Consider the following 23,980-nt stretch of genomic DNA (forward strand, 5'->3'; position numbering starts at 1 on the left):
TCCCTTTTGCACTGCCTGTAAGGCCAGAAACACTGGTAGTACAAGAAGAGATAACTCCCTTCTAAGGTCATGAAGGCCTCCAGAAGAACAATGCAATAAAAAGCGTATCTGCTTTTCCAGATGTCAGATTATTAACCCCAAAACATCCCTGTTGTGAAAAGGAGCTTTCAGGGAAAGCAGAGTATGTCTGGTGCAGACAAACCTGCTCATTAAACTGACAAATCTATCAAGCCTTTATTCAGCATATTGAGAGTATTTCTGCCTTTGTAACTTGGGCCAAAACTTTATTCTTTTCCACTGGGAGAGTGGAATCAGGAACACCGATTCATATTTCCTGGATGCCAAAGTGATCCTGTTTCCTCCTACCTCACTTACCTAGTCTCTGCACAAAAACAGAGCTTTTCAGAAGGTTGGGCTTTTTACTTTGAGGCAAATATGAGCTCAGTTTCCAATAATGGAAAGAAAAAAAAGGCCAAGAGCAGCTCATCAGGGAACATTTCCCTTTTTGTGATTTAGGTATGAGGATGGTCCAAGGAAATGCAGGCACAAAAGCATCAGAATTATGAATATGTTGTTCTTCAGCGCAACCCCTCCAAAAATTAAAACTATTTTATACTGTCTTTTACAGGTGACTTTCTATGTATATCATTAGCAAATGGATTTACACAGTTACGCTACAACCTTGGAGACAAAACTGTCATCCTACAGACCCTTCAGAAGGTCCATGCAAATGGAAATACATGGCACTCACTCAGTGCAGGAAGAGTTGGTAATGAAGGCTACCTGGACCTGGATGGCATAAACGTTACTCAAAAAGCTAGTCCTGGAATGAATGCACTAGACACACACACAGATTTTTTTGTTGGAGGGGTGTCCTCCTTAAACCTTGTTAATCCAATGGCAATAGAAAATGAACCCACAGGTTTCACTGGTTGTATTCGAGAAATTGTTATAAACAACAGGGAACTGAAGCTTACTGTGACTGACCCCAAAGGTGGAGCCAACATTGGTGACTGTGACGGAACAGATTGTGGTTACACTGTGTGCAAAAATAATGGAACGTGTCTAGTTGAAAACTCAGGCTTTTCTTGTTCCTGCCCAAGAGAGTGGACAGGGACCACGTGTGAACAATCTATTCACTGTTCACAAAATATGTGTGGGTCTCACGCGCTCTGTATTCCTCAACCTTCTTCATTTTCATATACCTGTGTATGTGCACTAGGCTGGACAGGTAAGTACTGCGATAACAAAATCAAATTTTATATAGCAAAGTTTGTTGGTAACTCCTACATTAAATACACAGATCCTTTTTATGGAAAAAGAGATCTCCAGTACAGCCGCCTTTCTTTAAATTTTACTACCAATCAAACTGAAGGCTTAATAGCATGGATGGGAAAAAGTGAAAATGAAGATAATGACTTCCTTGCCATTGGTCTTGCCAATGGAACTTTAAAAGTTGTGATTAATCTTGGAGAAAGAATCTCTGTTCCTCTAATGCACAGCAAATACTTTACCTGTTCTGTTGGAAGATGGCATTTCATTACTGTAGTCCAAAACCAAACTTGTATTAAGGTTTATCTTGATGAGGAACTAATCCTTTTTGAAGATATTGACCCACAAAAGAAATACACTGCTTTAAACTACGGTGGCATTTGCTACTTTGGTGGGTTTGAAATTGGCAGGAAAGTCAATACAGTCACTACAGGGCTTTTTCAGAAGGAATTCATTGGTAAAATTAAAGATGTTGTGCTCTTCCAAGATTCTAAAAAGATTCAGCTAATGAAAGCAGAAGGGTACAACATTTATGATGGAAATTCTGGAAATTAATTGAAAAAACTGTCCAAGACACTTTTAAAAAATTATAAAATTCCTTTTCCTTCTGTTTATTGTGTTAGCTGGCAGTGTATGACTCAGCAACCAATGTAAGAAAGCACTTAAAAAGTAATAAGGGACAAATTTATGTGGAGTATTAATAGCATATAAAATATGATCAACTGTTTTACTCCTAGAATTATTTATACATACTCTTTAGCATTTACTTTAAAATAATGGGAAAGTCTGCAGGTTTTTTTTCTTTATTGTGCTGGAAATAGTTTTGTAAACAAAGAGGTAGTGAAGCTTATAAAGCCAACCATCATTCAAGTGTTGTTTGTTGCTTTATGAGAACAGACAACTGTTACCTATTTCTCCAACGCTTAAATTTTACTAGAATGTTTCTTTTATAGTTCTATAATATTATGGTCAAGTGTAAAAAATGAAATTGGTGAGGGAAGAAAAGGTGTACTTGAGCGAAAAAGCACATTAACTGCAGAGAATTTTTAAAATCTTAACAGCTGTAATTACTTGTTAAGCCCACAAAGAGTAATTAGGTAATGAAGTTGTTCTCCCTCCTTTCTGAGTCTGTTAAGAGACAGAGGTTTTGGTCATAGTAAACCAAATTTCTATGAATATATTTTTCATTAATTTTTAATCTCAAAAGTAAATAGAGCTGTTCATACATAAATACAAAAATTCCATTCCTTCTCAAAAAGCTGTGTTATATTCTACTTTAGGAAGCAATAAAAAAAAATTCAAGTTCTATTTTAATGTGCTTACACCCATGATGTATGATGGCATCTACATTTCTCATTTGATTGCTGGCTTAGTATATAAGTAAAATTATTAAATAAAAATAATAGTGATTGTTTCCTATCTTTTCCTTTTTCACTTTACTATTGCTCAAAAGCACATAATAAACCATCACCTCCTTGCATGGAAATTCTCTGAAAGCAAGTCATCAGCATGTACCTGTCAGAAACAAGTAACTATTTTGGGGTGGAGAGGGAGGTGAGGATGGGTTGTGCATTATGGAGCAAAGGCCATAAGCATCTAGAACTAGGTGACATACGTTTGCTTCCACATCACCATACTTAGTGTGTAGCAATGAAAGCACTGTCAAGTCAGTTACAGGTGACTTAAGGATAACTAAAGTGCATGGGAGCTACCCACAGATGTTTTACTAAGCATCTGCAAACATCTTTGTGAGGTTCATTCTATCTTCTTCAGCTGCTCTGAGCCCTCAAGTGATCAGCCTGATGCAACAGTTTCTGCACCTTTTCCCAAAAGGCAGCTCATGAAGCCCACCTGGCATTTGAGCTGTCCCCACATTCTTCTCTTCCAGTTTCTCTAAGTAGGGCCTTTTATGACCATGTGATGCTGGAGAAGGGAGCATATTTAAGGTTTATCCTGTTCTCTCTGGGGCTTCTGGTGTACTGCCAGTTTCTAAGCAGTTCACATTGCCTTTTGTGATCTGAGCAGTGATTCAGTGTAAAACAAGGAACAAGCAATCTGAGTACTTCCAGCTAACACAAATGTTGGAAGGACAGTGACTGAAGGCCATGGAGAAGTAAAATCCTTTATTCCTGTAGTAGCAGGATTTATTCCCATTACACTAACTCACATCCTAGGAACAAATCCTGGAGACTGTTGCTGTTTGTTAATTTAAACACTTAACAAAACTCTCCCTCAAGAGCTGTTTTACTGTGGCTCTCTTCAGGTTTTACATACACAAGGCAGGTAGCAAAGCACTCAGCAAACTTGAAAAATGTTTACATATTCTTTTAAACAAATTATTTCTGGTAGTTCTGGCAGAAAGCATTCCCATCCCTTCCATACAGGCAGTTGCAATTTTCACTGCTTCCAGTTTATTTTCAAAGCAGAGATGGATGCACATGTGAGAGGCAGATCACCAGTGGACTTGGAGTAGACTACTTTTCAATGGATTGAAAGAAAATCTTCACATGCAGAACTGTCAGTTTAAAGCTTACTCCAAAAATGAGAACAATGCTTTGGTGCACTTCTGTGCCTACAAAACTCTGGTGTAAATACTTAAACAACAAAACACATGTATAATACTACCAGATATAGTCAATGGCACTACTGCTACACAGACCATGGAATTAATTTGGAAAAGACTAATTTTATTTTAAAGATGTTTGAATATTTCTTTTAGTTACTGAGGATTTTTTAAAATTAGTCTTCTCAACTGTGAGCCTAAGAAACATCACTTAATAAAAGTCTACCACCTCCTTCATTCAGTGCAAGATTTTTAGCCAATTTGACTGTGAGGTTTCTTGAAAGGTATACAAGTAAAAATTTACCTTAAAATATATTCATAATTAAAACCAACAATTAAGGTGTTGTTAAACTGGGAAGACCTTTCTGGAAAGAAGAGGCTTTTCTACAGCAAAGTGCAAAATGCTCTGTCAGCAGCATAGTAAGGTTGTGTACTCAGACTGGAAAAACAAAATGCTGAAAACTGGAACAATAAACCTCAGTTTTTCTTTATACAGTGGAATATTTTTGTTGTTTCTGATAGACTCAAAGAGATGCCCAGTGTATTTTAATAAGTATACTCTTAAGTATAAGAGTAGGTGATTTGTTTTCATGTTTGCATGTTGTTTGGCATTGGTGAATGGTAGTCCACAAAATACGAAGTTACCAGAAGTTCCAAGGGTACAAACACTTCTGACCTTCTCCCCCCTCTTTGTTCTCCAGAACTCAAAACAAACCGAGCCATGAAGTGTACAACAAATGTGGCATTCTGTGACTCAGCCTTCTATATTCATTTAGCCTACAGTTTCACAGCTATGAAATCAAACACACACAGTATGTGAGAAAGTTTTATCATTTTAGAATCAAAATATCCCTTAAAATATTTACATTTTACAGTAAAAAGGATAGCAAAACACAAAGTAATGTACAAGCTTAGGTATTCAAGTTTTTGAAGCATGGAAAATGGTGGGAGAAATGAATTTACTACTACAAATAATTTTCAAGAATTTAGGTTAGAAATGCTTTCTTATTAAAACAAGTGCAGTTTAAAGCAGTAACATTTGAGCAGCTCAGCCTTCCAATTTCTGGTCACAAACTGCTTCAGATGCTTAGGAAATACTTGAAATATAATATAATGAAATACATTTGAGTTTTTTGTTGTACTACTGAATAATTTAAAAAAAAACCCAAACTCTTCACACCACCGAGCATATTATGTTTTGTTGTAATGTGTGGATTCTGAGGCTTTGCTGCAGTCTTTAAAAACAGTGCAATTTAAAAAGAAGGTTATTGTATGAAAACCACCTTTAAAATTATCAGAGCATCTTAAAACAGAAGAGAGCACAAATTACCAAAGGCAGCAACTATATTGCAGACTTTACTAATGCCAACTTCCTCAGCTAAGAAAATTCCTAAGCCTTTATTGCATATTAATAAAAGAAATCTTTAAAATTTTGAATATACAGCAATGTAAAATTCTTAAAAATATTAAACTCCTACTTCTAGCGATAGTTGGTATAATGAAAAAAAGGATGAGTATTGGTACATTGAGTGGTACCAAAACACAGACTTGTTTCTGCAAAACACCAACACGGAATAAAAAAGATGGCACAATCCTAGCAGGCTCTTTTTTTTTTTTTTTTTTGTCATACAAAGTTTTACAATGTTATTCTAACAGTTTATTGAAATAATTTTAAAAGACTGCCTGCATCTTTTTACCTTTTGCTTTTAGTTCTGTCACTGTGGTCCCTATGTCTCTCTCTGTTCTTTTCACTTTCTCGTTCTCTATGCTTGTCTTTGCTTTTCTCCCTCTCCTTATCTTTTTCATGAGCCTGTTCATCACTTTTAGGCTTCTCTGTCTTTTTTTCTGGGTTTCTAGTCTCTCGGGGGCTTTTTCCATCAGCAGCTCTATCACTGTGTGGAGATCGCACTCTTTCTTTGTCTCTCTGTCCTTCCTCTCTACTCTTCCGCTCTCTCTCTTTTTCCTGGTTTCTGTCTCTGCGCCTGTTTCTTTCAGAATCTTGTTCCCAGTATTTTTCGTTGCTCCACTCTTTTTCATGTCTGTCCTTTTTTTGGGGATGGGTTTCACTGTAAAGTCTTTGTCGATCATTTTTGCCTCTGCTGAACCCTCTCTCCAAATGCTGTTCTTCTCTGCCCCACGGATCACTGTGGCGTCTTTCTGGCCTCCTACTGTCTTTACTCTGAAAAAAATTTTCTGGTCCCAAAAATCTTGATTGTTTGTGAGCCACTGGTAGCCCTTGTGCAATGGGTCCGGCATACTGTGGTGGCTGACCTGATAAATGAGCTACTGGTGGCCATGGCATCATTGGATTTTGAGGAAAACCAAAGCCAGGAGGAGGAAGAAGCGGAGGTGGTAAATGAGGAGGAAATCCAAACATAGGGTTGTTTTGTGGAGGGAAGTTATGAGGTGCAGGAGCCTGAAACTGAAATCCAGGTGGATTAGATTTAGGATGCTGAAAATTCTGCTGCGGAGGTCCAACAGATGAGAAGCTGCCACTTGCAATAGGGTTTGGGACTTTGGAAATAAATTCAGAACGAGAAGAGTTTTCAGTTTCAAAATGAGATGAAGTTGCGGCTGGTCCTCTTCTAAATGAGTTCACTGTTTCAATGTTTTGCATCAGTGCATCTTCCTGTGAGTGTTTGGTATCTTCTGCTTGTGATGCAACTGTGTTATCTGCCTTAGCTGCAGCTGAACTGAACTGTGTTTCATTGGTTTGTGCATCACTTTGATACATGTTTAAGCCCCCTTCTCCAGAAGGCTGTTTATTCTCTGACTCTCCTTGATCATTTCCTGAAGCATTTTGTCGGTCTTCATTTCTGCTAATATCTCCATCCTTGCTTTCTGAAATAATAGTCTGCTGGCTTCGTCCAGCTGCCTGTCGTGGGTCTCTTTTAAGATTAATAAATGGTGGTGATTTAGAAGTATTAGCAGTGGTACCTTCAGCAGAGCCTACATTAACACTGTTCTCATTGGGTTTTTTTCCTGAATTTGATGAAGAAGAAAAGCTGGAATTTGTGCTCCTTCTAACTTCCTGTGCAACACTATCCTTTTCCAGTAACTGTCGCTTTGGGTCATTTTCTTTACTTTCTTCAGTTTCTTTATTCTGTGACTGAGCAGACAAATTTGCTAAAAATGCTTCTGTGGAGACATCTGGAGGTTTTCCCTTAAGACTCAGCCCCATCAAAGAACCAGCACTTCTTGAAGAACCTGAGGTCCCTACAACTGCTGCATCCACAGTTACAGCAGCATTAGTGGATTCTTGAGGATCATCCAAACTAGTCTTTGCTTCACTAACTTCAGCAGTTACATCAGCAACATCCATGGTTTCTTCTTTCAAGGTTGCCTGTTCATTTAATAATGGTATGTCTTCACTAGGACCTACTTCTGACTTGCTGTGCTCATAAACCTGCCCTGTCGTACCCAACAGGCTTTGAAGAATATCATCCACTGGCAACGGTTTATTTGCCAGCTCCAGAGTAGAAGGCTGGTTTTCCCATCCAACCAGGACTCCAGGAAGAAACCTGAGAGGCTTTGGTGGTTCATGTTTGGTACTTTCCACCAACGGTTCAATAACTGCTGGAGCATCATCTGTATTAGACTGCTGTGGTTTATTTCTCTGCTTGTGTAGCACAGTTGTAAAGGAATTAAAAAAATTATTTTCCTCTTCTTCTTCTAGTGCCAAATCATGATGAGAGACTTCAGGTTTGCTTGGCTTGCTTTTCTTCTCTGGTGGCAAGCTACTCAAGGTACTTTCAGCAGCTTCATCTGCAAAACTACTGGTAACACTTGAAACAGCAGTAATCTGCCTCTTCATTTTCTGGCGAATTATCAATCCCAGTAATAAATTTGGTCGATGTATTTCAATCCCTGCACAAAATTGTAACAGCAATTTATCATCTCTTTGTATTGTGGTTAAGGTAATAAATTCAACAAAAATAACCCCCATACACGTACAGTGTACTATTGAAAGTAATAATCTTATGGTATTTGAAATTGTTCTGCTTGTCATGTTAAACATTAACAATACTTAAAATAATAAAAATATGTATTTCCAATATTGAAATTATGACTTCAAGCACTGCCAATTAAAACTGTTTCATACACTGTAACTTCCAAATAGAAAATACAAGAGTTATATAGGGCATCTAATCTCATCAGAAACAGCACAGAAGTTAAACATTGTGTTAGTCTAACATAGCTACAACATGCTAACAGCGGTAGCAAGGTATAATAGGAAAAAAAAGTAAACAGAACACTTGCAAACTCAAAGCCTCCTCATCAATTTGTGTTAGACATACTTCTTCAAAGATTTACCAAGAGCAAATTTCAGAAACGTTTCCCTCATTCCAGGAAAGGCACCGTGCTTCAAGGCACACTATTACCTATCTCTTCACTATCTATTTTGTTCTTATAATTGCAAAAAAATTGAGTTGTAGCTCATTCTCTCTTCATTTTGGCTCTGCCTATCTCAAAAAGAGAGATCATCTACAAGTTTTTATAACCAAGATAAACTGATGCAAAATAACTCAGGTGTAAGCAGAACAACTGAGAGCCATTTCCAGACCTTTTCTTTCTTGCCCATCTACATTTTAAACTTTCAATGAATTTTTTGTAAGGAACTTTGGAATACTTTAGAAAAAAAGGTTAGTATGTTTCAAATAATGAAAAATACTATTTTAAATTGAGAGTATCAATTTGGAACTCATGACTTCTACCATAGTCCACTTGTGTGACTGAGTTTACTGACATTGAAACCTACAAAGCCACCTGTATTAGAGAAAGAGGGTAGCAGACATAAAACAAGGTTGTACACACTAATCTTTTAGTCTTTGAAATATCAGAATAATCTAGTAAGGGGTAATTAATGTCTTTTCAAGGAAACTAATATAATAATACTATGGAAAACTCATCACATATTTGAACAAAATAGCTTGCATTTTAAAATTTTATTTATTCTTATATTTCTGTTGCCAACTTCTTTAAGTAGCGTTACAATAATAAAGGTCCAATTTCCAAGCTGTACTTACCAGGCCCATCAAAAGGCACAAGATGATGAGGGACTTTATCTGAGGAACCTAAAGGGATGAGGTACAAATCTTTCACTTGCTTCATGTTATTGGCTGCTACGCCGTAACGTTTTCTACTGCTGAAATAGGCGAACAATAATGCATAGGAGATCTGATCCTCTTCAGTTACTGGGGTAAAGCGAACCACACAGATTTCCTGGTTACAAGAAGAGAGAGAAAAAGATGGTCAAGCATATTTTTCTGTGAAATGTTATTTTTTTTACTGACTGCTCTTTATTTAAAAGAGCACTGCTGAGGAGAAAAAGCTATGCCAAAAAAGCAGAGAACAGAGGAGACAGAAGGAGCAGAAACATGGCCAAAATTAGTTCAGAACTAGATAAAACAAATAGAAAGCATTTAGGATGAAAAAATTAATTGAAGTGCGTGACAAAAGAGACAATATTTTAACAGCCAGCTAAATAACAAGTTTTAGGGAAGCTTGCCAGCTTCCAATGAAGTATTCTACTCCCTACCCTAAACATTACTAGAAAGTTGCGTTTTGTAGTCTGTTGTGCCCAAGATATCCACTCATAATAGTGTAAGACCAGTCTTCAGATCCCAGAATTACACCCAAAGCCCAGCTCAGGAGTTGATGATGCTGATGCTGTTTAATGGCTTAATGAACAGCCTGGAAGTCTGGACATAAGACCCTCTGCAAAACTGAGATGGCACCTAAGCAGGGGCAGTGGTGCACATGCTGAAGGACTGGTGGCCATTCAGAGGGACCTCAGGAGGCTGAAAAAAAAGGCTGACCTTTGTCAATGTCAGCAAAGGCAAAATGCAAAATCTTGCACTTGAGCTGGAGTAACCGTATGCACCAGGACTGGCTGGGGGACTGACTGGCTGGAAAACGGCTTGGCATGAAATGATGTGGGGGTCCTGGTGGACAAGCTGAGTATGAACGGGTGATGTATCCATGCCAAGAAGGCCAACTGCAATCTGGTGTCAGAATCAAAGTAGCCAGCAGACCAAGGGAAATGGCTATTCCTGTCTATCCAGCACTTGTGAAACAGCATCTGGAAAAGACTTCCTAGTTTTAGGTTTCCCAGCACAAGGACAACTGGCACACACTGGGACAAGTCCAGCAAAAAGCTGGATTTTTTTGCACAATGTAACTCTACTGAAAATGAAAGGGTAACACTTGAGATGTGAAGTTGTATCCAGTCATTCATAGCAAGTTACTGTGTCAAAGGAAGACAAGTATTCTCACACAGCAAATGACAGTTTAAGGTTAGGTAGGAAGAAAGTAACTGCCAGCAGTTGCCACCCATCCCATTCAACATAACCATGAGATATTCCTAAAGTTCACCTATTTTGCAAATGTTTCAGAGAGAAAAAAACCAAGTCTTTACAACGACTAAGATGCATATTAAACAGCAAGTCTACTATGTAAAATTCTTACCTTGGTCCCTGAAGCTTTGATTTTTTCTACATAATCCCAGACAGTGTGGGGAGATATCCTGCCACCTACTTGAATGCTATCAGGTAAATCCTATGAGAAAGGACAACAGAAATATGAATCCAACATAAATATTGTGGTAAGTCCTTCATCCAGTATCTGTTTCATAAATTCAAAACATACTTAGTTCTTTTGTTTCTTAAATTATAATTTAAAAATATCAGTAGAAGTTACAACAGGAAAAAAAATTTAAACTCTGGACCTTTAAGATATCAGTGCAAAGTCAATGATATGTACTAAATTAGTTATTGTTCAATACTGTTCATCTATACCTTGCCAAAACTATTCCTTCTGGTAACATTAACTGCAAACGTAACTGTACTGTGCTCTGGAACACTCAAACTATCCGTAAGATCACACCACAATGAGAGCTCCAACCCATGTATATAATAAACTTTCAACATCTTCATTATGAGGAGAAAACATAACCTACATGTGCATGTATATACAGATGTAAATTCTTCATGGATACTACTGAGTTCACTGTTCCCAAGAAAAAGAAACAGACTTTCACAAAAATAATTTTTTGAAATAAATCAGAAGAGTTTTGAAAAGTGCATCATACTCATATAACAATCCTTTAGTATTAAGGATTACTGCATGGCCTGCACTTCCCTGAAGATCTACAGCAAAGTAAAGACAATCTTACTAATAGAAGACCTAAGCCCCTTTAATCAGAAAGGTGATGCATCCTGTGTAGCTGTCAAGAAGAAAAATGGAGCCTTATAAGCTCTCTGATCCATATTTTGTGACATGAAGACAACTATTATAAGCAGTTGCATGCTTTTATTGTCTCTCAGACACAGAAGAGAATGTTACATAAACTTTTTTTTTAGAGACAATTTAGTCACAATGCAAGGTTAGGACAAGAACTGCCACCAGATAGGCAAAAAAAATAAACCCCATTACGCAGGTTTTTGTTATAGATGGGAAGATGAACCAGAGGTTCACGTAATGAATGCTTGACTTACAAACATAGACCTTAACCTATGTCCTCCCACAAATACTTTATTCAGTAAAACGATCATGTGTCACTGTCTTCCATCATTATACTATTATTAGGGTATAAGGTAAACAAGTTGGCAAAATTAATAAATGAATTGTTCATTCTTTGCAATAAATATAAATACCTCTGTTAAATATTCAAAGGAGCCAGAAACTGGATAAGCCTTAATAACAAACTTTGCTACTGAAGGCATATTGATAAAGCCCTTCCAGATGAAATTCAGGCGTGCCAGAAACAGACTTTCACATTCCACAGTACCAGGTGTTTCTGACCTAAAAAAAAGACGAACAAAAACCCACTTGGTTTACAACATGATATATCATGCAAGACAGTGTAAATCATCATTTTTCTTTATCACAGAAATGCAGTATTATCAAGAATTTTCTTTTTCAGTTAAGCATATTTGAGGGTCAACAAAAAGAGACCAGCAGTCAACCACGTTTCTCATCTTCCAGTGGAGTACCTCTGTGGTACAGGAAGGACAGTCAGATAAGCAGCACATTAGTTCACTAATCTACCTTTTAAAAACAGAGGAGTTGTTTAGTTCAAGAATTATCAAATGCTATTGAAGAGGACACAAACACGCACAGGTGCTGCAGAGACAGCAGTATCTTCCCCTGCTAGGGACAAGACGACAACACACTGCCTGCTGGCCTATCCTGCTTTTCTATCCCCTACATTTTGTGCCACCACTGTCAGTCCACCACCTGAACGCCTATGTCACCCTACTCTCTCGTCCCACAAACTGGCTCCTCATGTCTTCTCACCTATGCATCATTTCCACACCTCCTGTAAGTGCCTCCTCCCAATTCCACCTATAGAAAACCATTTTTCCTCCCTTCGAAAAAAAGCCTCAGTTTTGTCAACAAAGCAGCTGAAAAAATTAATGGGATGACTTAAATAATTTCACAGGAGAGTGTTTCTCAACCTGAGTGTTTCCTTATGAAAAAGATTACACATTTCAACATTTCCCAACATGTTGCTATCAAAATATACTAGGCATGCTATTAGCAGTTTTAAGTTGCTCAGTAGTACCAGATATTGTGCTGTTACAGTAACAGGGTAACCTATGTTTATTTCTGTCTACACTGGAAATTACCTTGAATTTGCTGTAAGCTATTCAAAAACCAAAGTTCACTGTCCTTAGTAAAAGATCACACTGCCCTGATTAAGGCAAAATTTCAGCATGAACTCTGGTCAATTCTAAATAATTGGGAGTTGATGTTTTTCTAAAAAAGCCTTCCTCAAACCAGAAAGAAAGTCTCATAAACTGCAATTTCCTTTTTAGCGAGTAGCAGTGTGTGGAAGAAAATGAAGAGAGAGCTGACAGCAAATATAGCAAAACATCAAACAAGCTGCTGTTACCCGTCATTTCTAGAAAAGCACTACTTTGGAATTTGAAACTAGCCTGATTTATCAGTGCAAATGCTCTGTTTAGAGCAATCTCAAATTCCCTGAATTTATATATACACATATACAAAGGCACACTTATTTAAATGAAGCATTATACATACTACATGCCTTAACAGCAAAAGGCAATATGAAATCCATATACTGATTTTTTTGTAATATGAACTCTTTTTAAACCTTGTTGCACCAGAAAACGTTGTTTTCTTGGGGAAAGTAAACTATGTGGTAATTAGAAGTTTGCAATGACAACAATGTATGTAGCATTATGTATATAAATGCACATCATTTACTCCAGCAGAGAACTCTGTTCTTAAAATGTGTACAACTTCGAGTACCCAAATGGATTAATGAAATGCCATTAAAAAAGCAGCTTTAGACATAATAGCTTAACAAGATTAATAATGTCTTTCATTTAAAAATACTGTTTCTACAGCTTTTATTACTTTGGGAGAGGTGTGAATGATTTTGATGAGTCTTGCTTATCATCTTCCAGTAATTCTGAAGCTAAAATACTTGATGTGGAGGAGAGTGCGTCCGCAATGCTCTCTGCTTCATTGTCTGACTGCTTCCGTGCAACCCCAACAGACACCTTCACCTTCTTCGCAGAGAGGTCATCAGTAGGTGGTGCCATTCGGCCTGCACAAAAGCAAGTGCAATGGCTTTCATTTTTTATTAAAGAAACAAAAAGAGGACTTCCTCTGAACACAAGGAAGACACACCAGAAGTTTTGCCATTGAAGTGCGATAGGATAAGAAACTCACATACTTTACATATATTTATATAATGTATAAATTAATACATTGTATATGTTTATACAGTATTAAACATAAATTTGCCACTGCAATGGCATAGGATAAAGAAATGAGGAATGAACAGTAGTATGTACATCCACTATAGGGATTTCGCTCTCTGAAGCTCATTTTTTTAAAAAAGAAGACAAGTTTATGCCAATAGACTATCCTTTTAATAGTCTCTTCTGTAAATTATGAAGTAAAACACTCCTTCCATAACTTTGTCAGCAAACTAAGTAAAAATTCACATTTATTTTAATTCTTGAGGTATATTGATATTTATGACTGAAAATTATAGAAGCATGATCTATTTATTTTCATGTGCTTTCCCAAATTACCTATGCAGATTTTGCAGTTTAGATCAAAGAGATGATTTTTATGTTGACTTGTGGTGTCCGGAGATGCAGATTCATTTATTTCTTTATCCTTTTCAGCTTCCTCTGACTTCTCAAATAACTTCATATTAGGTTCCTAAGAAAAGTAAACACATTTCAGTTAGCCTTTTTTTTATCCCTCTTCTAATATTCCTAATATTCCTTAAAATTTTTATGGTGTTATCCTCCCTTCAGACATAAACTTTCTTCATCTGTAAAGTTCTATCACAAAATCTACAAATGCATTACAATAACTAATCAGTATTCTCAAATATCACAGAATGAACTAGGTTGGAAAAGACCTGTAAGATCAAGTCCAACCTATGACCTAACACCTCCTCATCAACTAAACCATGGCACTGACTGCCACGTACAGTCTTTTTTTAAACACATCCAGGGACAGTGACTCCACCACCTCCCTGGGCAGATAATTCCAGTGTCCAATGACTACTTCAGTGAAGATTTTTTTTTTTTTTTTAAACTTTAGGTAACATTTAGAATATTTTCTAATTTCTACTTTCTGTTTTCTACTACTTCATCATACAGTCACAGACACAACATAGAAGGAAAGGAATCAACAAAATCACCAGGCCAAGAAGAGAAAAGAAAAATTAAACTCAAACCAGACCTAACAGGTAATTATAGACCTGAACAACAAAATCATAAACGAAACACTTTATAACCATGTTGTCTATGAACTAAATACACTATAGTGCCATGCTTTCTTTTCTACCTGAATTTCCATTACTTCCTCTTGTTCTTTCATTGGTGTCTCACTTTCTATTTCTATTTCTCCTTTGTGAGTAATTTTTGTGATAGGTCTTCTTTCAACCTCCCTCTGTTCTTTTTCAATCATTTCAATTGTCTGTGAAAACAAGAAGTTATGTGTAATTATTCCCATACAGTAAAATTTGGAAATCCAGAAATATAAGAGCTAATAGTATTGCAATTAGGAAACCCTCCAGGAAGAAAAGGAATACATTCTTATTTTGCAAGTGTCAAGTAGCTTCATAAAGGAAACATGCAAGCAGCCTGTCCAACTTCTCCTACAGTGTAGAAGCAAGTACTTACCAGGCATGCATTTAAATAAGTTATAAAACAAACCTTCAACCCTAAATTAAAGTACTGGCAATTCTGATTTCCCAAGAACTAAATAAGAAAGAAAAAATACATCCATTCTTTCCCCGTAATAATAGGGACAAGGTAAGACATAAATATATGCAGATTTGTATCATTTTTCAAGAGCTTCTTTTTAGTACATAAATCTAATGCTTCACCTCAAAAAACAATCTAAAGGTACTCTTAAAAATAATGGAGATGTTAATTCTGATCAGCACTGCTGCTTTGCTTTCTTGCAATAAAATAAAATATATAAAGCATTATTTCTAACATTGCCTCTTAAAGCACATTTCCATTTCTTACACCAGGAAGGGGTTGTGCTGGCTGTCCCAAATATCTTAAGCCTGATTTACTAAGGAAACAAGGATCCTATGATTGTTTTATCTGCCCGAAAAATACCAACATACTTTTAAACATCCTGGGGGGGAAAAAAAAAAAAAATAGTGAGTAGCAGTCTCAATGCCTTGCTTAAATAGTAACATGAAAAATACCATCAGATGATACATTCCTATTTATTTTACAAGCTTATAGTAATTTTGAAGCATTTCTCTGAAATAATTGGGACCCTTCAGCAATCTTTTGAGCAGCATACACTTTTGTTTGGAAGACATTTCTCATAGCAGTGGAATAGCACTTTGCATGGTCTGTTTTCAGAATTTCCCTGATTTTTATAAAAATAAATGTAAAAACGATTCACTACAAAAAATGGGCTTTGGATAGATACAGAATAAACAAACTTTTCATTCTTTATAGGTCTTTGAAACAACTTGAAGATAATCAACAACTGTTTTTGCATAGAAAGTACCAAAAGTTATCATGATTCATAAACAGGTCTAGCCACAATGTGCAATGACAAGGAAAAAACACAGGAATAGTTACTACTGCAATGCACACTGCAGTCTCTGAAACAGCATCCCACTCTACCTTATCAGTTATTACCAAACATTCATTCTGAGCACACAGATGAATTTACACTACCCAAATATCGTGCTTTTAGGTTCTATGATGTGGAATATAAATACCAAAGATTCTGTCAACATAAATCCACATTTTGTAAACTACAAAATTTTAAATGGCCATTTCCAAGCAGCTGCAGTTATAGTCAGACTAAATGCACAATAAATGGGGCAATGTCTAGCAAAAAGGAATTTTCTATAAAAATAATACAGGTCCTCTTATTCCTGTTTCTCCTTCTAAACTCTCAGCACAGTTTTAGAGAGTGACTTTCTGTTTCAAGAAGTCATGCTTAAATTAACCTAGTAAACTTCCTACACTTTCTTGGGTTTTTTTGTTTCTTTGTTGTCCCTTTAGGCTGCTTTTTCGACTGGCAGATCAGGTTTTCAGCTCTGGATTTACTTCTTGGGGGCTGATTTGTAACGCTTCAGCAGTAAGTTAGAAACAACATCAGTCTGCTTTGGTTGGGTTGTCCAAAAAGATCTCTCTCCCTCTTTAAGAAACTGGTGTTTATAAAGTTCAGCAACTGCTTTAAAATCTTGCAGAAAATAAGGACAAAGAAGCCTTCACTCTTGAGACAGAAAAAAGAAAGAGCAAGCAGCAACAAAGTTGCAAGGCAACGGAAAGTTCATGGTTTCCTCCTTTCAAACTCTTGACTACACTTTCACTTCTGTCCTAACAACATCTTTGGGTTTTCAATACTAAATTAATTATAGACATCCTCCTGCTTGGTCAGAGCTGCTTTGTGCAACATCCATTTTGTTCTTTCTGCATACACTTAACCTGCAAACAGAAGTTAAACATGCTTAGGTTATAAAATAAACTACATAAGTTGACAAATCTCACATGTCTGTTTTCTCTCTGTCTCCAAGCAGCCAGTTCTTTCGAAGCCAGTTCTTCTGGGCTCATTTTTATTAGATGGTCAGGAGTAACCTCCCCTTTCAGTACTTTCTTAAATAATATCTAGAAGAAAGAAGAAAAGTAACTGTTTCTATCAAGACAAGAACAGCTTGAAGCAGGAAATAAATCAGAGAAGTAACATGCAACATGCTCTGTATAGTTAAATGGAGTGTGTGGGTTTGTAATTATCTCCACTGCAGGAAGCAGTACTAGATTTTATAACATAAAAAGCTTCATTCCAGAGCTCCATTTATTCTACATAACAATGTATCTACATATACCCTTAATGATCCAATGTATAATTAACTACCATTTCAAAAGAGAAAGAGAGTTTATGCCCACTGCAGCAGTAACTCAGACATTTTGTTGTTTTTTTTGAAAAGGTGCAAATCCTCTGCATCATACAAGAAAGAGAAGAAAGTACCAAAGAGGATATCTGTGCTTCTTAACTAAATGAAGTCCTAGGGTAAAAAAAAGACAACGAACTAATTTAGCAGTATGAGCAAAGAGAAAACAAGTTAGCTGTTAGATAAAAGTTAACATAGAAGTTCTTACAATTTACAGTTGGCTACCTGTAAGGGCAAAATACTATAAACAAAGCAACTTGATCAGAATAACTGATAAAGGACAAAAGACAGAAGCTGAGGAGGTATGATTTTGAACAAGGGGTTCATAGAAAGCAGAATAGAGAGTGAAGACCAAGCTTGAGAAATCTGGGTGTGAAAAAGCACAGTGAGAAGATCCTGGACAGAAAAACAGTAAGTGCAGTAAACATCAAAGAACTATGGGGGGAACAGGAATATCTAAATAACAGATCAGTAGTAAAGACAAACACAAACGAGGCAGGCTGTATCTACTACACTTTAAAACCAAACAAAAAAAGGTACACTGGGAGCAAGGAGTTGGAGAATTAATAATGCGGAAGAACACAGAGGACACTGAGTGCCCAAAGAGCAAACAAAATTATAAAAACAAGGAAACCTAAAAAAACTCCCTGAACAGGTTAAATTGCAGGAGGATTTATAATGTTTCTATATTGAAGACTGTTCCTTTAATCTACAGCAAATCAATGATTTCTGCAAAGGACAACAGACAAATCACACATACATTATTTTTAGGATCTTTCAGATTGAACATTAAACTTCTGTACTTGTTCTTATACTTGGCGTCAGTGTCACGAAAAAAAGAAAACAGCTCTCTTTCAATCCTTGTGGCAACTTTTGCTGCTCTCTCCTCAGGAATCTTTAAACTGGAGTCTGTCAATCTGTAAGAGAACACAATGGCAAAAATTACAAAATACATCCAAATAATTAACAGCTTTTCCTCTGCCTTCCAAATGAAAATATTCATAAACACAAATTAGTAATTTAATTTCTTAATATATCTTTACCTTTTCATCAGAATTTCCTTAAGAGATTGCTTAACACTTTGTCTTATCTGATCAGCAGAAGGTTTGGAAGCTGGCACAGTTGGCAGGTGTGTTGCACTAACGGATCCTTTCTCATTTTTCTTTTTCTTAACTTCTTGTTTCTCATGCACACCTATCAAAACACACAGTTAAAAATTGTAAAATACTGAAGTAACTTTATTTATAAACTTTTGCCGCTGATGGAATTACTTTCACGAAGTTTTACTTCTAAACTGCTAAGAATTGACCATCAAGGAGTGGACCCCAGGATGGATGGTTTGTGTTTGGTTGGGGTTTTTCTCTTCTTTGGTTTGGATTTTATGTTACTTAGATTAATACAGAATAAAAACTTCCTTAGCAGAAACAGGGGGTTTGCCCTTTGACCTATGGTATTTTCTTCTACACTAAACCAAGATGACCAGTGCTTATTAGCTTGATCTTAAGGATGATTTTTTGACTCTGAATTTTTGTAACAGCATAGGTTAATTTTTCAATGAATAAACTGAGAAATAATATACTATGAAGCACATATAAGCATAATAAGCTTTACTTTAAAATACCATTTTACATTAAACGTAGCATTTCTGCATCTGTTAGCCATCAAAATTATTTCAATTATCTCATCTTCTGATTCAGGTAACACTCAAGGTCATTTTAAGTTTTGTGTCATACATAATAAAAATAATGGATAACTCTAATCAAACTAAAATCATTAAAGCCAAATTACTAATTTTCAGAGGGTCAACTGAAAGCTCAGTTGTGTCAGCATGTGAACACGTCACTAATTTCCAGCAGTACCCTTCTATTTAGGAAAGCATGGGAAATAAATAATACCAATTTTTTCACTTTATACTCAGAAAAAAAGGAACAAATTGAAGACTGATAAAGATTTCTAGAATGCATCAGCATTGGCCAAAGACCAGAAGAGCTAAATTATATTTATTTTTAGACAAAAATTCAAAGCTTGAGTTTCAGAGTAAAGACAGTTCTCACACAAAATCTCACTAGCTTTGCTGCTGAGATTTCTGTCCCAAATGACAAAAACTTCACATTACAACGATCTGAGAAGAAAAATCCTTCCTGGAAGGGAGCTGGGGAGAGGATGGAGGTTGCTGTGAGGGAAAATATGTCCCTTCAACTTTTGAATGACGTTTAGATGAAAATCTGATGACTCAGCAAGCAATATAATGTTCCCCTTTGAAATGAGTTGATAAAATTATTTGTCAATTTGTGCAAAAGACATCAGTAAGTCAAAATATAAATTATACAGCACTGAAATCAGTTTTATATATACAAAGCATTTCATAGAATTTTATGAAAGAGTATTTCAAAGTCTCATGCAATGTAAAATAAAGCTTAGTACAGAGAGATCGATGTACTTTTTCTCCCACTTTTGATTATGTGAGCATCCTCCACTATTGAAACAGCAAACACACATCTACCTAGGACACATTTACCTACTAAAAAAAACTTAAAAAGAAATGAGAAAAAAAGATCATAAATGTTATGGGAACAAACAGCTCTTCAGATCATCATCACTTCCACTATGGCATGTGATTTGAAAAACTGATGCTATAAACAAAGTTATCATCCTTTACTGTTACACAGATGTGAATTGCAGCATGGAGGACATCCCCAAACATTGGTACCTGATTTTGTGGACCTTTCCACTGTACTAATGGATTCTTTACTTATTTTTTCATTTTTATCTTCAGGGGACCGCCGAGGAATTACAGCAGTTTGTGATCCTTTCCGAGCAGGAACATGCTGCCCTTTTTTAGTATCTGAGTCTCTGGACTCCGGTAAGTTCTTCCCATCCCCAGATTCCTGAAATAAACATTTACATATGTAAGCATGCTACTGAATGCTACAATCAACCTCTACGTAATTACCACATTTTTCCCATTTTTTCCTTTTTACACTGTACAATGTATACCCTGGATGTATGTACCACCATATAATTTTCTAAAGAGTTACTGAAAAATATCCCAAATTACTGCCAAGCATTGCTTAACAATCTCTCTTAAATATTGGCTCAAGATACAGCACAGGCAATTTGCATTTAAGCTCTGTGTTGGAAAACCACTAAATTCACAGTTATTCTAAAAAAGTCAGGGATACCAATGAACATCCCTTAACCTGTTTTAGCCACAGAGGTCACTGATGTTTAGAAAGCATATGTAAACCAAAATTAAAAATAACAGCTTACATTCCAGAATTTCAATACTACTACTCAGAAATAAGATAGGATTACTGATGATTGTTATCATGAATATGACATTATACACTAACACACTAAAGAACTGTCTCAATAATCTTTGTAAATTATCCTTTGGTTAGTAAAATTAAACATAAAAAGTAGAAAGGCCCCAATCAAAGCACTAGGCATTTTTTTCTACATACAACCTGAAATAAAAACAGGTTTAACTAAAAATACTGTTATCATATTGTTTTACAGATACTTTAAATCTGCAGCTTATAACATACAACAAATTGGCAGATGTCCTATAATGCATTTAGAAATCTGGAAGAAAAATGCGTTAGGTTCTTCACCATTTCTACATACACCTGTATGTATAGGTTTAGATACACACTCAGGAGTAGGACTTCAATGATCCTTATGTGTCCCTTCCAACTCGGGATGTTCTATAACCACGTCACATGCACATATCCCTGCTCAATGTAAGAAGAGTTTAGCCATACCATCTTGAAAGAGTCAAGCCAGTTAGAAAATGAAGTAACTTTGCAAATAATTTAAGTTTTATATTAGATTCACAAAGACATCTGAAACATGGTCTATTAACTGGCAGTGGGACAGGCAGAAACCTTCTAACCCCAGTAATTAAGAGAACTTAAAACATTAAGACTCACCCGTCTGAAGATTTTGACTTTGTGCTTCCCAATGTCCTCCGTTTGCTTTGTTTTTTCAGTCGTATTTTGATTACAAGTAGCTGTTTGCTTCGATACCCCCAGTTTTTCACACTCAATTGCTTTTTCTTCTTTATGCTCAAGTTTCACTTGTGTATCTGGTACATTTTGATCAAAACACTCCATTTTTTTGTCTTCTTCAGCACAGCACTTCACACAGACATACTCTTTATCTTCTTCACCCATCTGCTGTGCTTGAGAAAGGCTCAATCCAACACAATCACCATGAAACCAATCATCACATCTACCACAACCTACCATAAACCTGAAAGCAAAATAAGATGTAAGTCAGTGAAAACTGTGAAAGAGGACTATGAAAGATACAGCACCTTCAGCAGGATATACCATACTTGTTTTGATTTGTGCATCTCAACAATCTGTTCTTACCTAGCAAGCGATTTTCTTTGGTGCTTTACATCCATCTCCAGCCTTACGACATGGTATGATCTTCCCGAGAGGTATTTTTTTGGCCTTTTTGTTTTTTACAGTAGTCCAAGAGACGATCAAAACCTCACTGTTTGTCTAATTTGCTTCCAAATCCTACCAACTTTCTTTTCAGACTACTATTAATGTTCTTATGAATGTTAAAAAAGAAAACCAAAACTCTCAGAAACAGTCAACTTGTTTGAAAAGACCTGAGAATTTTCTTGCAAAATATTACCTTCACTTTCCTACAAATGAGTCATCTTTCATCACAAACACAGCAGCAGCTGCAATCTTCCACAGCAGTATGAGGTCTTTAAACGTTTTGACAAACACAATGGGTACAGGCGTATCAACCTAGTCTAAATTAGTTGCTACTTTACACCTCATTCCTCAGACCACTATTACTAAATTATTTCTAGAAAGTTGTTTTTCATTCTCTTTACTGGTGAATACAGGGCCAGGAGTTTGGCTTCCAAAACCACCTGTCCAGCTTGCAGTGACTGTTTTCTTTTAAACAAGGTACACACTTTTGCGCTACTCACCTATTTTATCCAGAGCTAACAGTTATTTAAGGAATGTTTCAAACACCAAAATGACTATCTTTTAAAGGATACCCTTCAACTCACAAGTCACTTAACTGCATTATTTTAAAAATGGAATCAACTTTAGGTACAGACAGTATTTTCAAAGCATTGTAAAGATCACCTGGTCTAATCTAAAAGCATAATTTCTGACCATTTAGTGGAAGCATTTTGAAAACTTCATCAGGTATTATGAATACCAAATTGCACCGATAGGTACAATTTTTAGTCCAAGTATTTAGCAAAGTGGAATTTTAAAGTTCCACAGGCTAAAAAAGTCTGCTTCAGGAGACTTACATGGTAGGAATTATTTTTTTCAAATACTGAACCTGGCAACAAGGAACAGCTTTCAAATGATGTAGGAAGATCTCTTGCAATATCCACTTACATTCTCTTTCCCCTTTTATACTTTGGAAGGGGGGGGGGCTGAGGCTGGGGCTGGTTGTTGTTGGTTTGTGTGTGCATTTTTTTTGCTTGTTGGGTTTTTTGTTTAATTTTTATTTCTTTCTTTTCATTTTGTTTTATACTTACATAAACTATGTTCAAGATATGTACTTTTACATATAGTCTGGATGATGAAAATCCAGAAAGACTGCAAGTGTATTAAGGAAAGTGCAAGTTCTTTGTTAATACTGAAAAATTATTTACTGAATTGCTAGGTTTTGAAATTTCACAGAAGACAAACCTGACTTAAAAAGTAATTCAGGAAAACCTGGTTGTTTCAGCAATACATTTAACAAGCTAAATACAGTGACCTGCAAACCCTATTTCTTTAATCTAATACCTTATAGATCTCTTCCATAAGATGATTCTAAGCAAATGATTCCTAACATATGTATGCCCCTACTCAGGCTAGGATCTGCTATCTGCTGACTTACCTACTTTGGAAAACCATATAATTACAGGATGTGCTTAGAACAACCCTCATTCTCCAGAACTGTAAATGAATGTTCCAGGTGGCTTGATGCAGGTATTGTATTCAAAAACTACTGGTATCTCAAAGAGATGAAAATCCTTATTAACAGCAGACATTTGAGACAAGAGAACAGAAGAAAAATCTGTCTTTATGTTCTGTCCTTCCCTACTCAAAATATTACATTCTGCTGAAGAAAATATTGTTTTGATGCAAAATGAATCTGAGAAGTTTTAAAGGTCCATCAGATGAAGAAAAAGCCTAAGATGATGTTTGACAGATTTGAAGAAACTGGTTTTTAAACTAGTTTGGGAAGAAAAGTATTTTCTCATTTTTAATTTTCTTTTTCTGAGCTGCAAGTACATTAATAGTATTACTTGTCACTACCAAACAATAACTGTCCATCTACTTCATAATTTTAATTAGGAAGGCAGAGGTTCCTTCACATTTTGTCAGTATCTCAGTCTTTTCAGGTTCATGTTCCAGCAAAGTGCAAAACAAGAAAGGTATTGTTAGGGGGCAATTACTTCTGATGGTCTCAGCAGAGTAATACCATAGCATTTATAAACACAACAGAAAAACAAGAAAGAAGCGATAGGACTTCTACACAAAGCTGACTGCTCCTTTCCAAGAGCCTAGAGCCAAACATGCAAAGGCAGGAAATATGAGTGTTTATTTCACAACTGCAAGGGTCCACACAGCGGGTGCTTTACATAGGACACATCTTGTAGCACTGCAATAAAATACTAGTAAAGCTCTGGGAACACTGAAACTGGTTACAAAAATTCCCCGTGTAAGATTTTCTGCAAA

General features: G+C 36.2%; 1 protein-coding gene across 5 annotated transcripts in view; it reads right to left on the reverse strand.

Moving 5' to 3' along the window:
- The window catches only part of PHF3 (PHD finger protein 3), a 53,848-nt gene that overhangs the window by 973 nt on the left and 28,895 nt on the right, over positions 1–23,980 (reverse strand). For 4 of the 5 annotated variants that reach the window (XM_082302890.1, XM_082302892.1, XM_082302891.1 and 1 more), the window contains 12 exons: positions 21,194–21,515; positions 19,972–20,149; positions 18,305–18,455; positions 18,022–18,178; positions 16,861–16,977; positions 14,675–14,806; positions 13,906–14,038; positions 13,220–13,412; positions 11,491–11,638; positions 10,304–10,393; positions 8,863–9,058; positions 5,533–7,702 (listed from right to left, as the gene is read on the reverse strand). In XM_082302890.1, coding sequence (XP_082159016.1) covers positions 5,533–7,702; positions 8,863–9,058; positions 10,304–10,393; positions 11,491–11,638; positions 13,220–13,412; positions 13,906–14,038; positions 14,675–14,806; positions 16,861–16,977; positions 18,022–18,178; positions 18,305–18,455; positions 19,972–20,149; positions 21,194–21,515 — 3,987 coding nt within the window. Of the gene's footprint in view, positions 1–5,532; positions 7,703–8,862; positions 9,059–10,303; positions 10,394–11,490; positions 11,639–13,219; positions 13,413–13,905; positions 14,039–14,674; positions 14,807–16,860; positions 16,978–18,021; positions 18,179–18,304; positions 18,456–19,971; positions 20,150–21,193; positions 21,516–21,637; positions 22,267–23,980 lie in introns of those variants that run through there. The other variant, XM_082302893.1, reaches the window with a different exon arrangement.

Source organism: Coloeus monedula (genome assembly GCF_965178545.1).
Source record: "Coloeus monedula genome assembly, chromosome: 2".
NCBI classification, from domain to species: domain Eukaryota; kingdom Metazoa; phylum Chordata; class Aves; order Passeriformes; family Corvidae; genus Coloeus; species Coloeus monedula.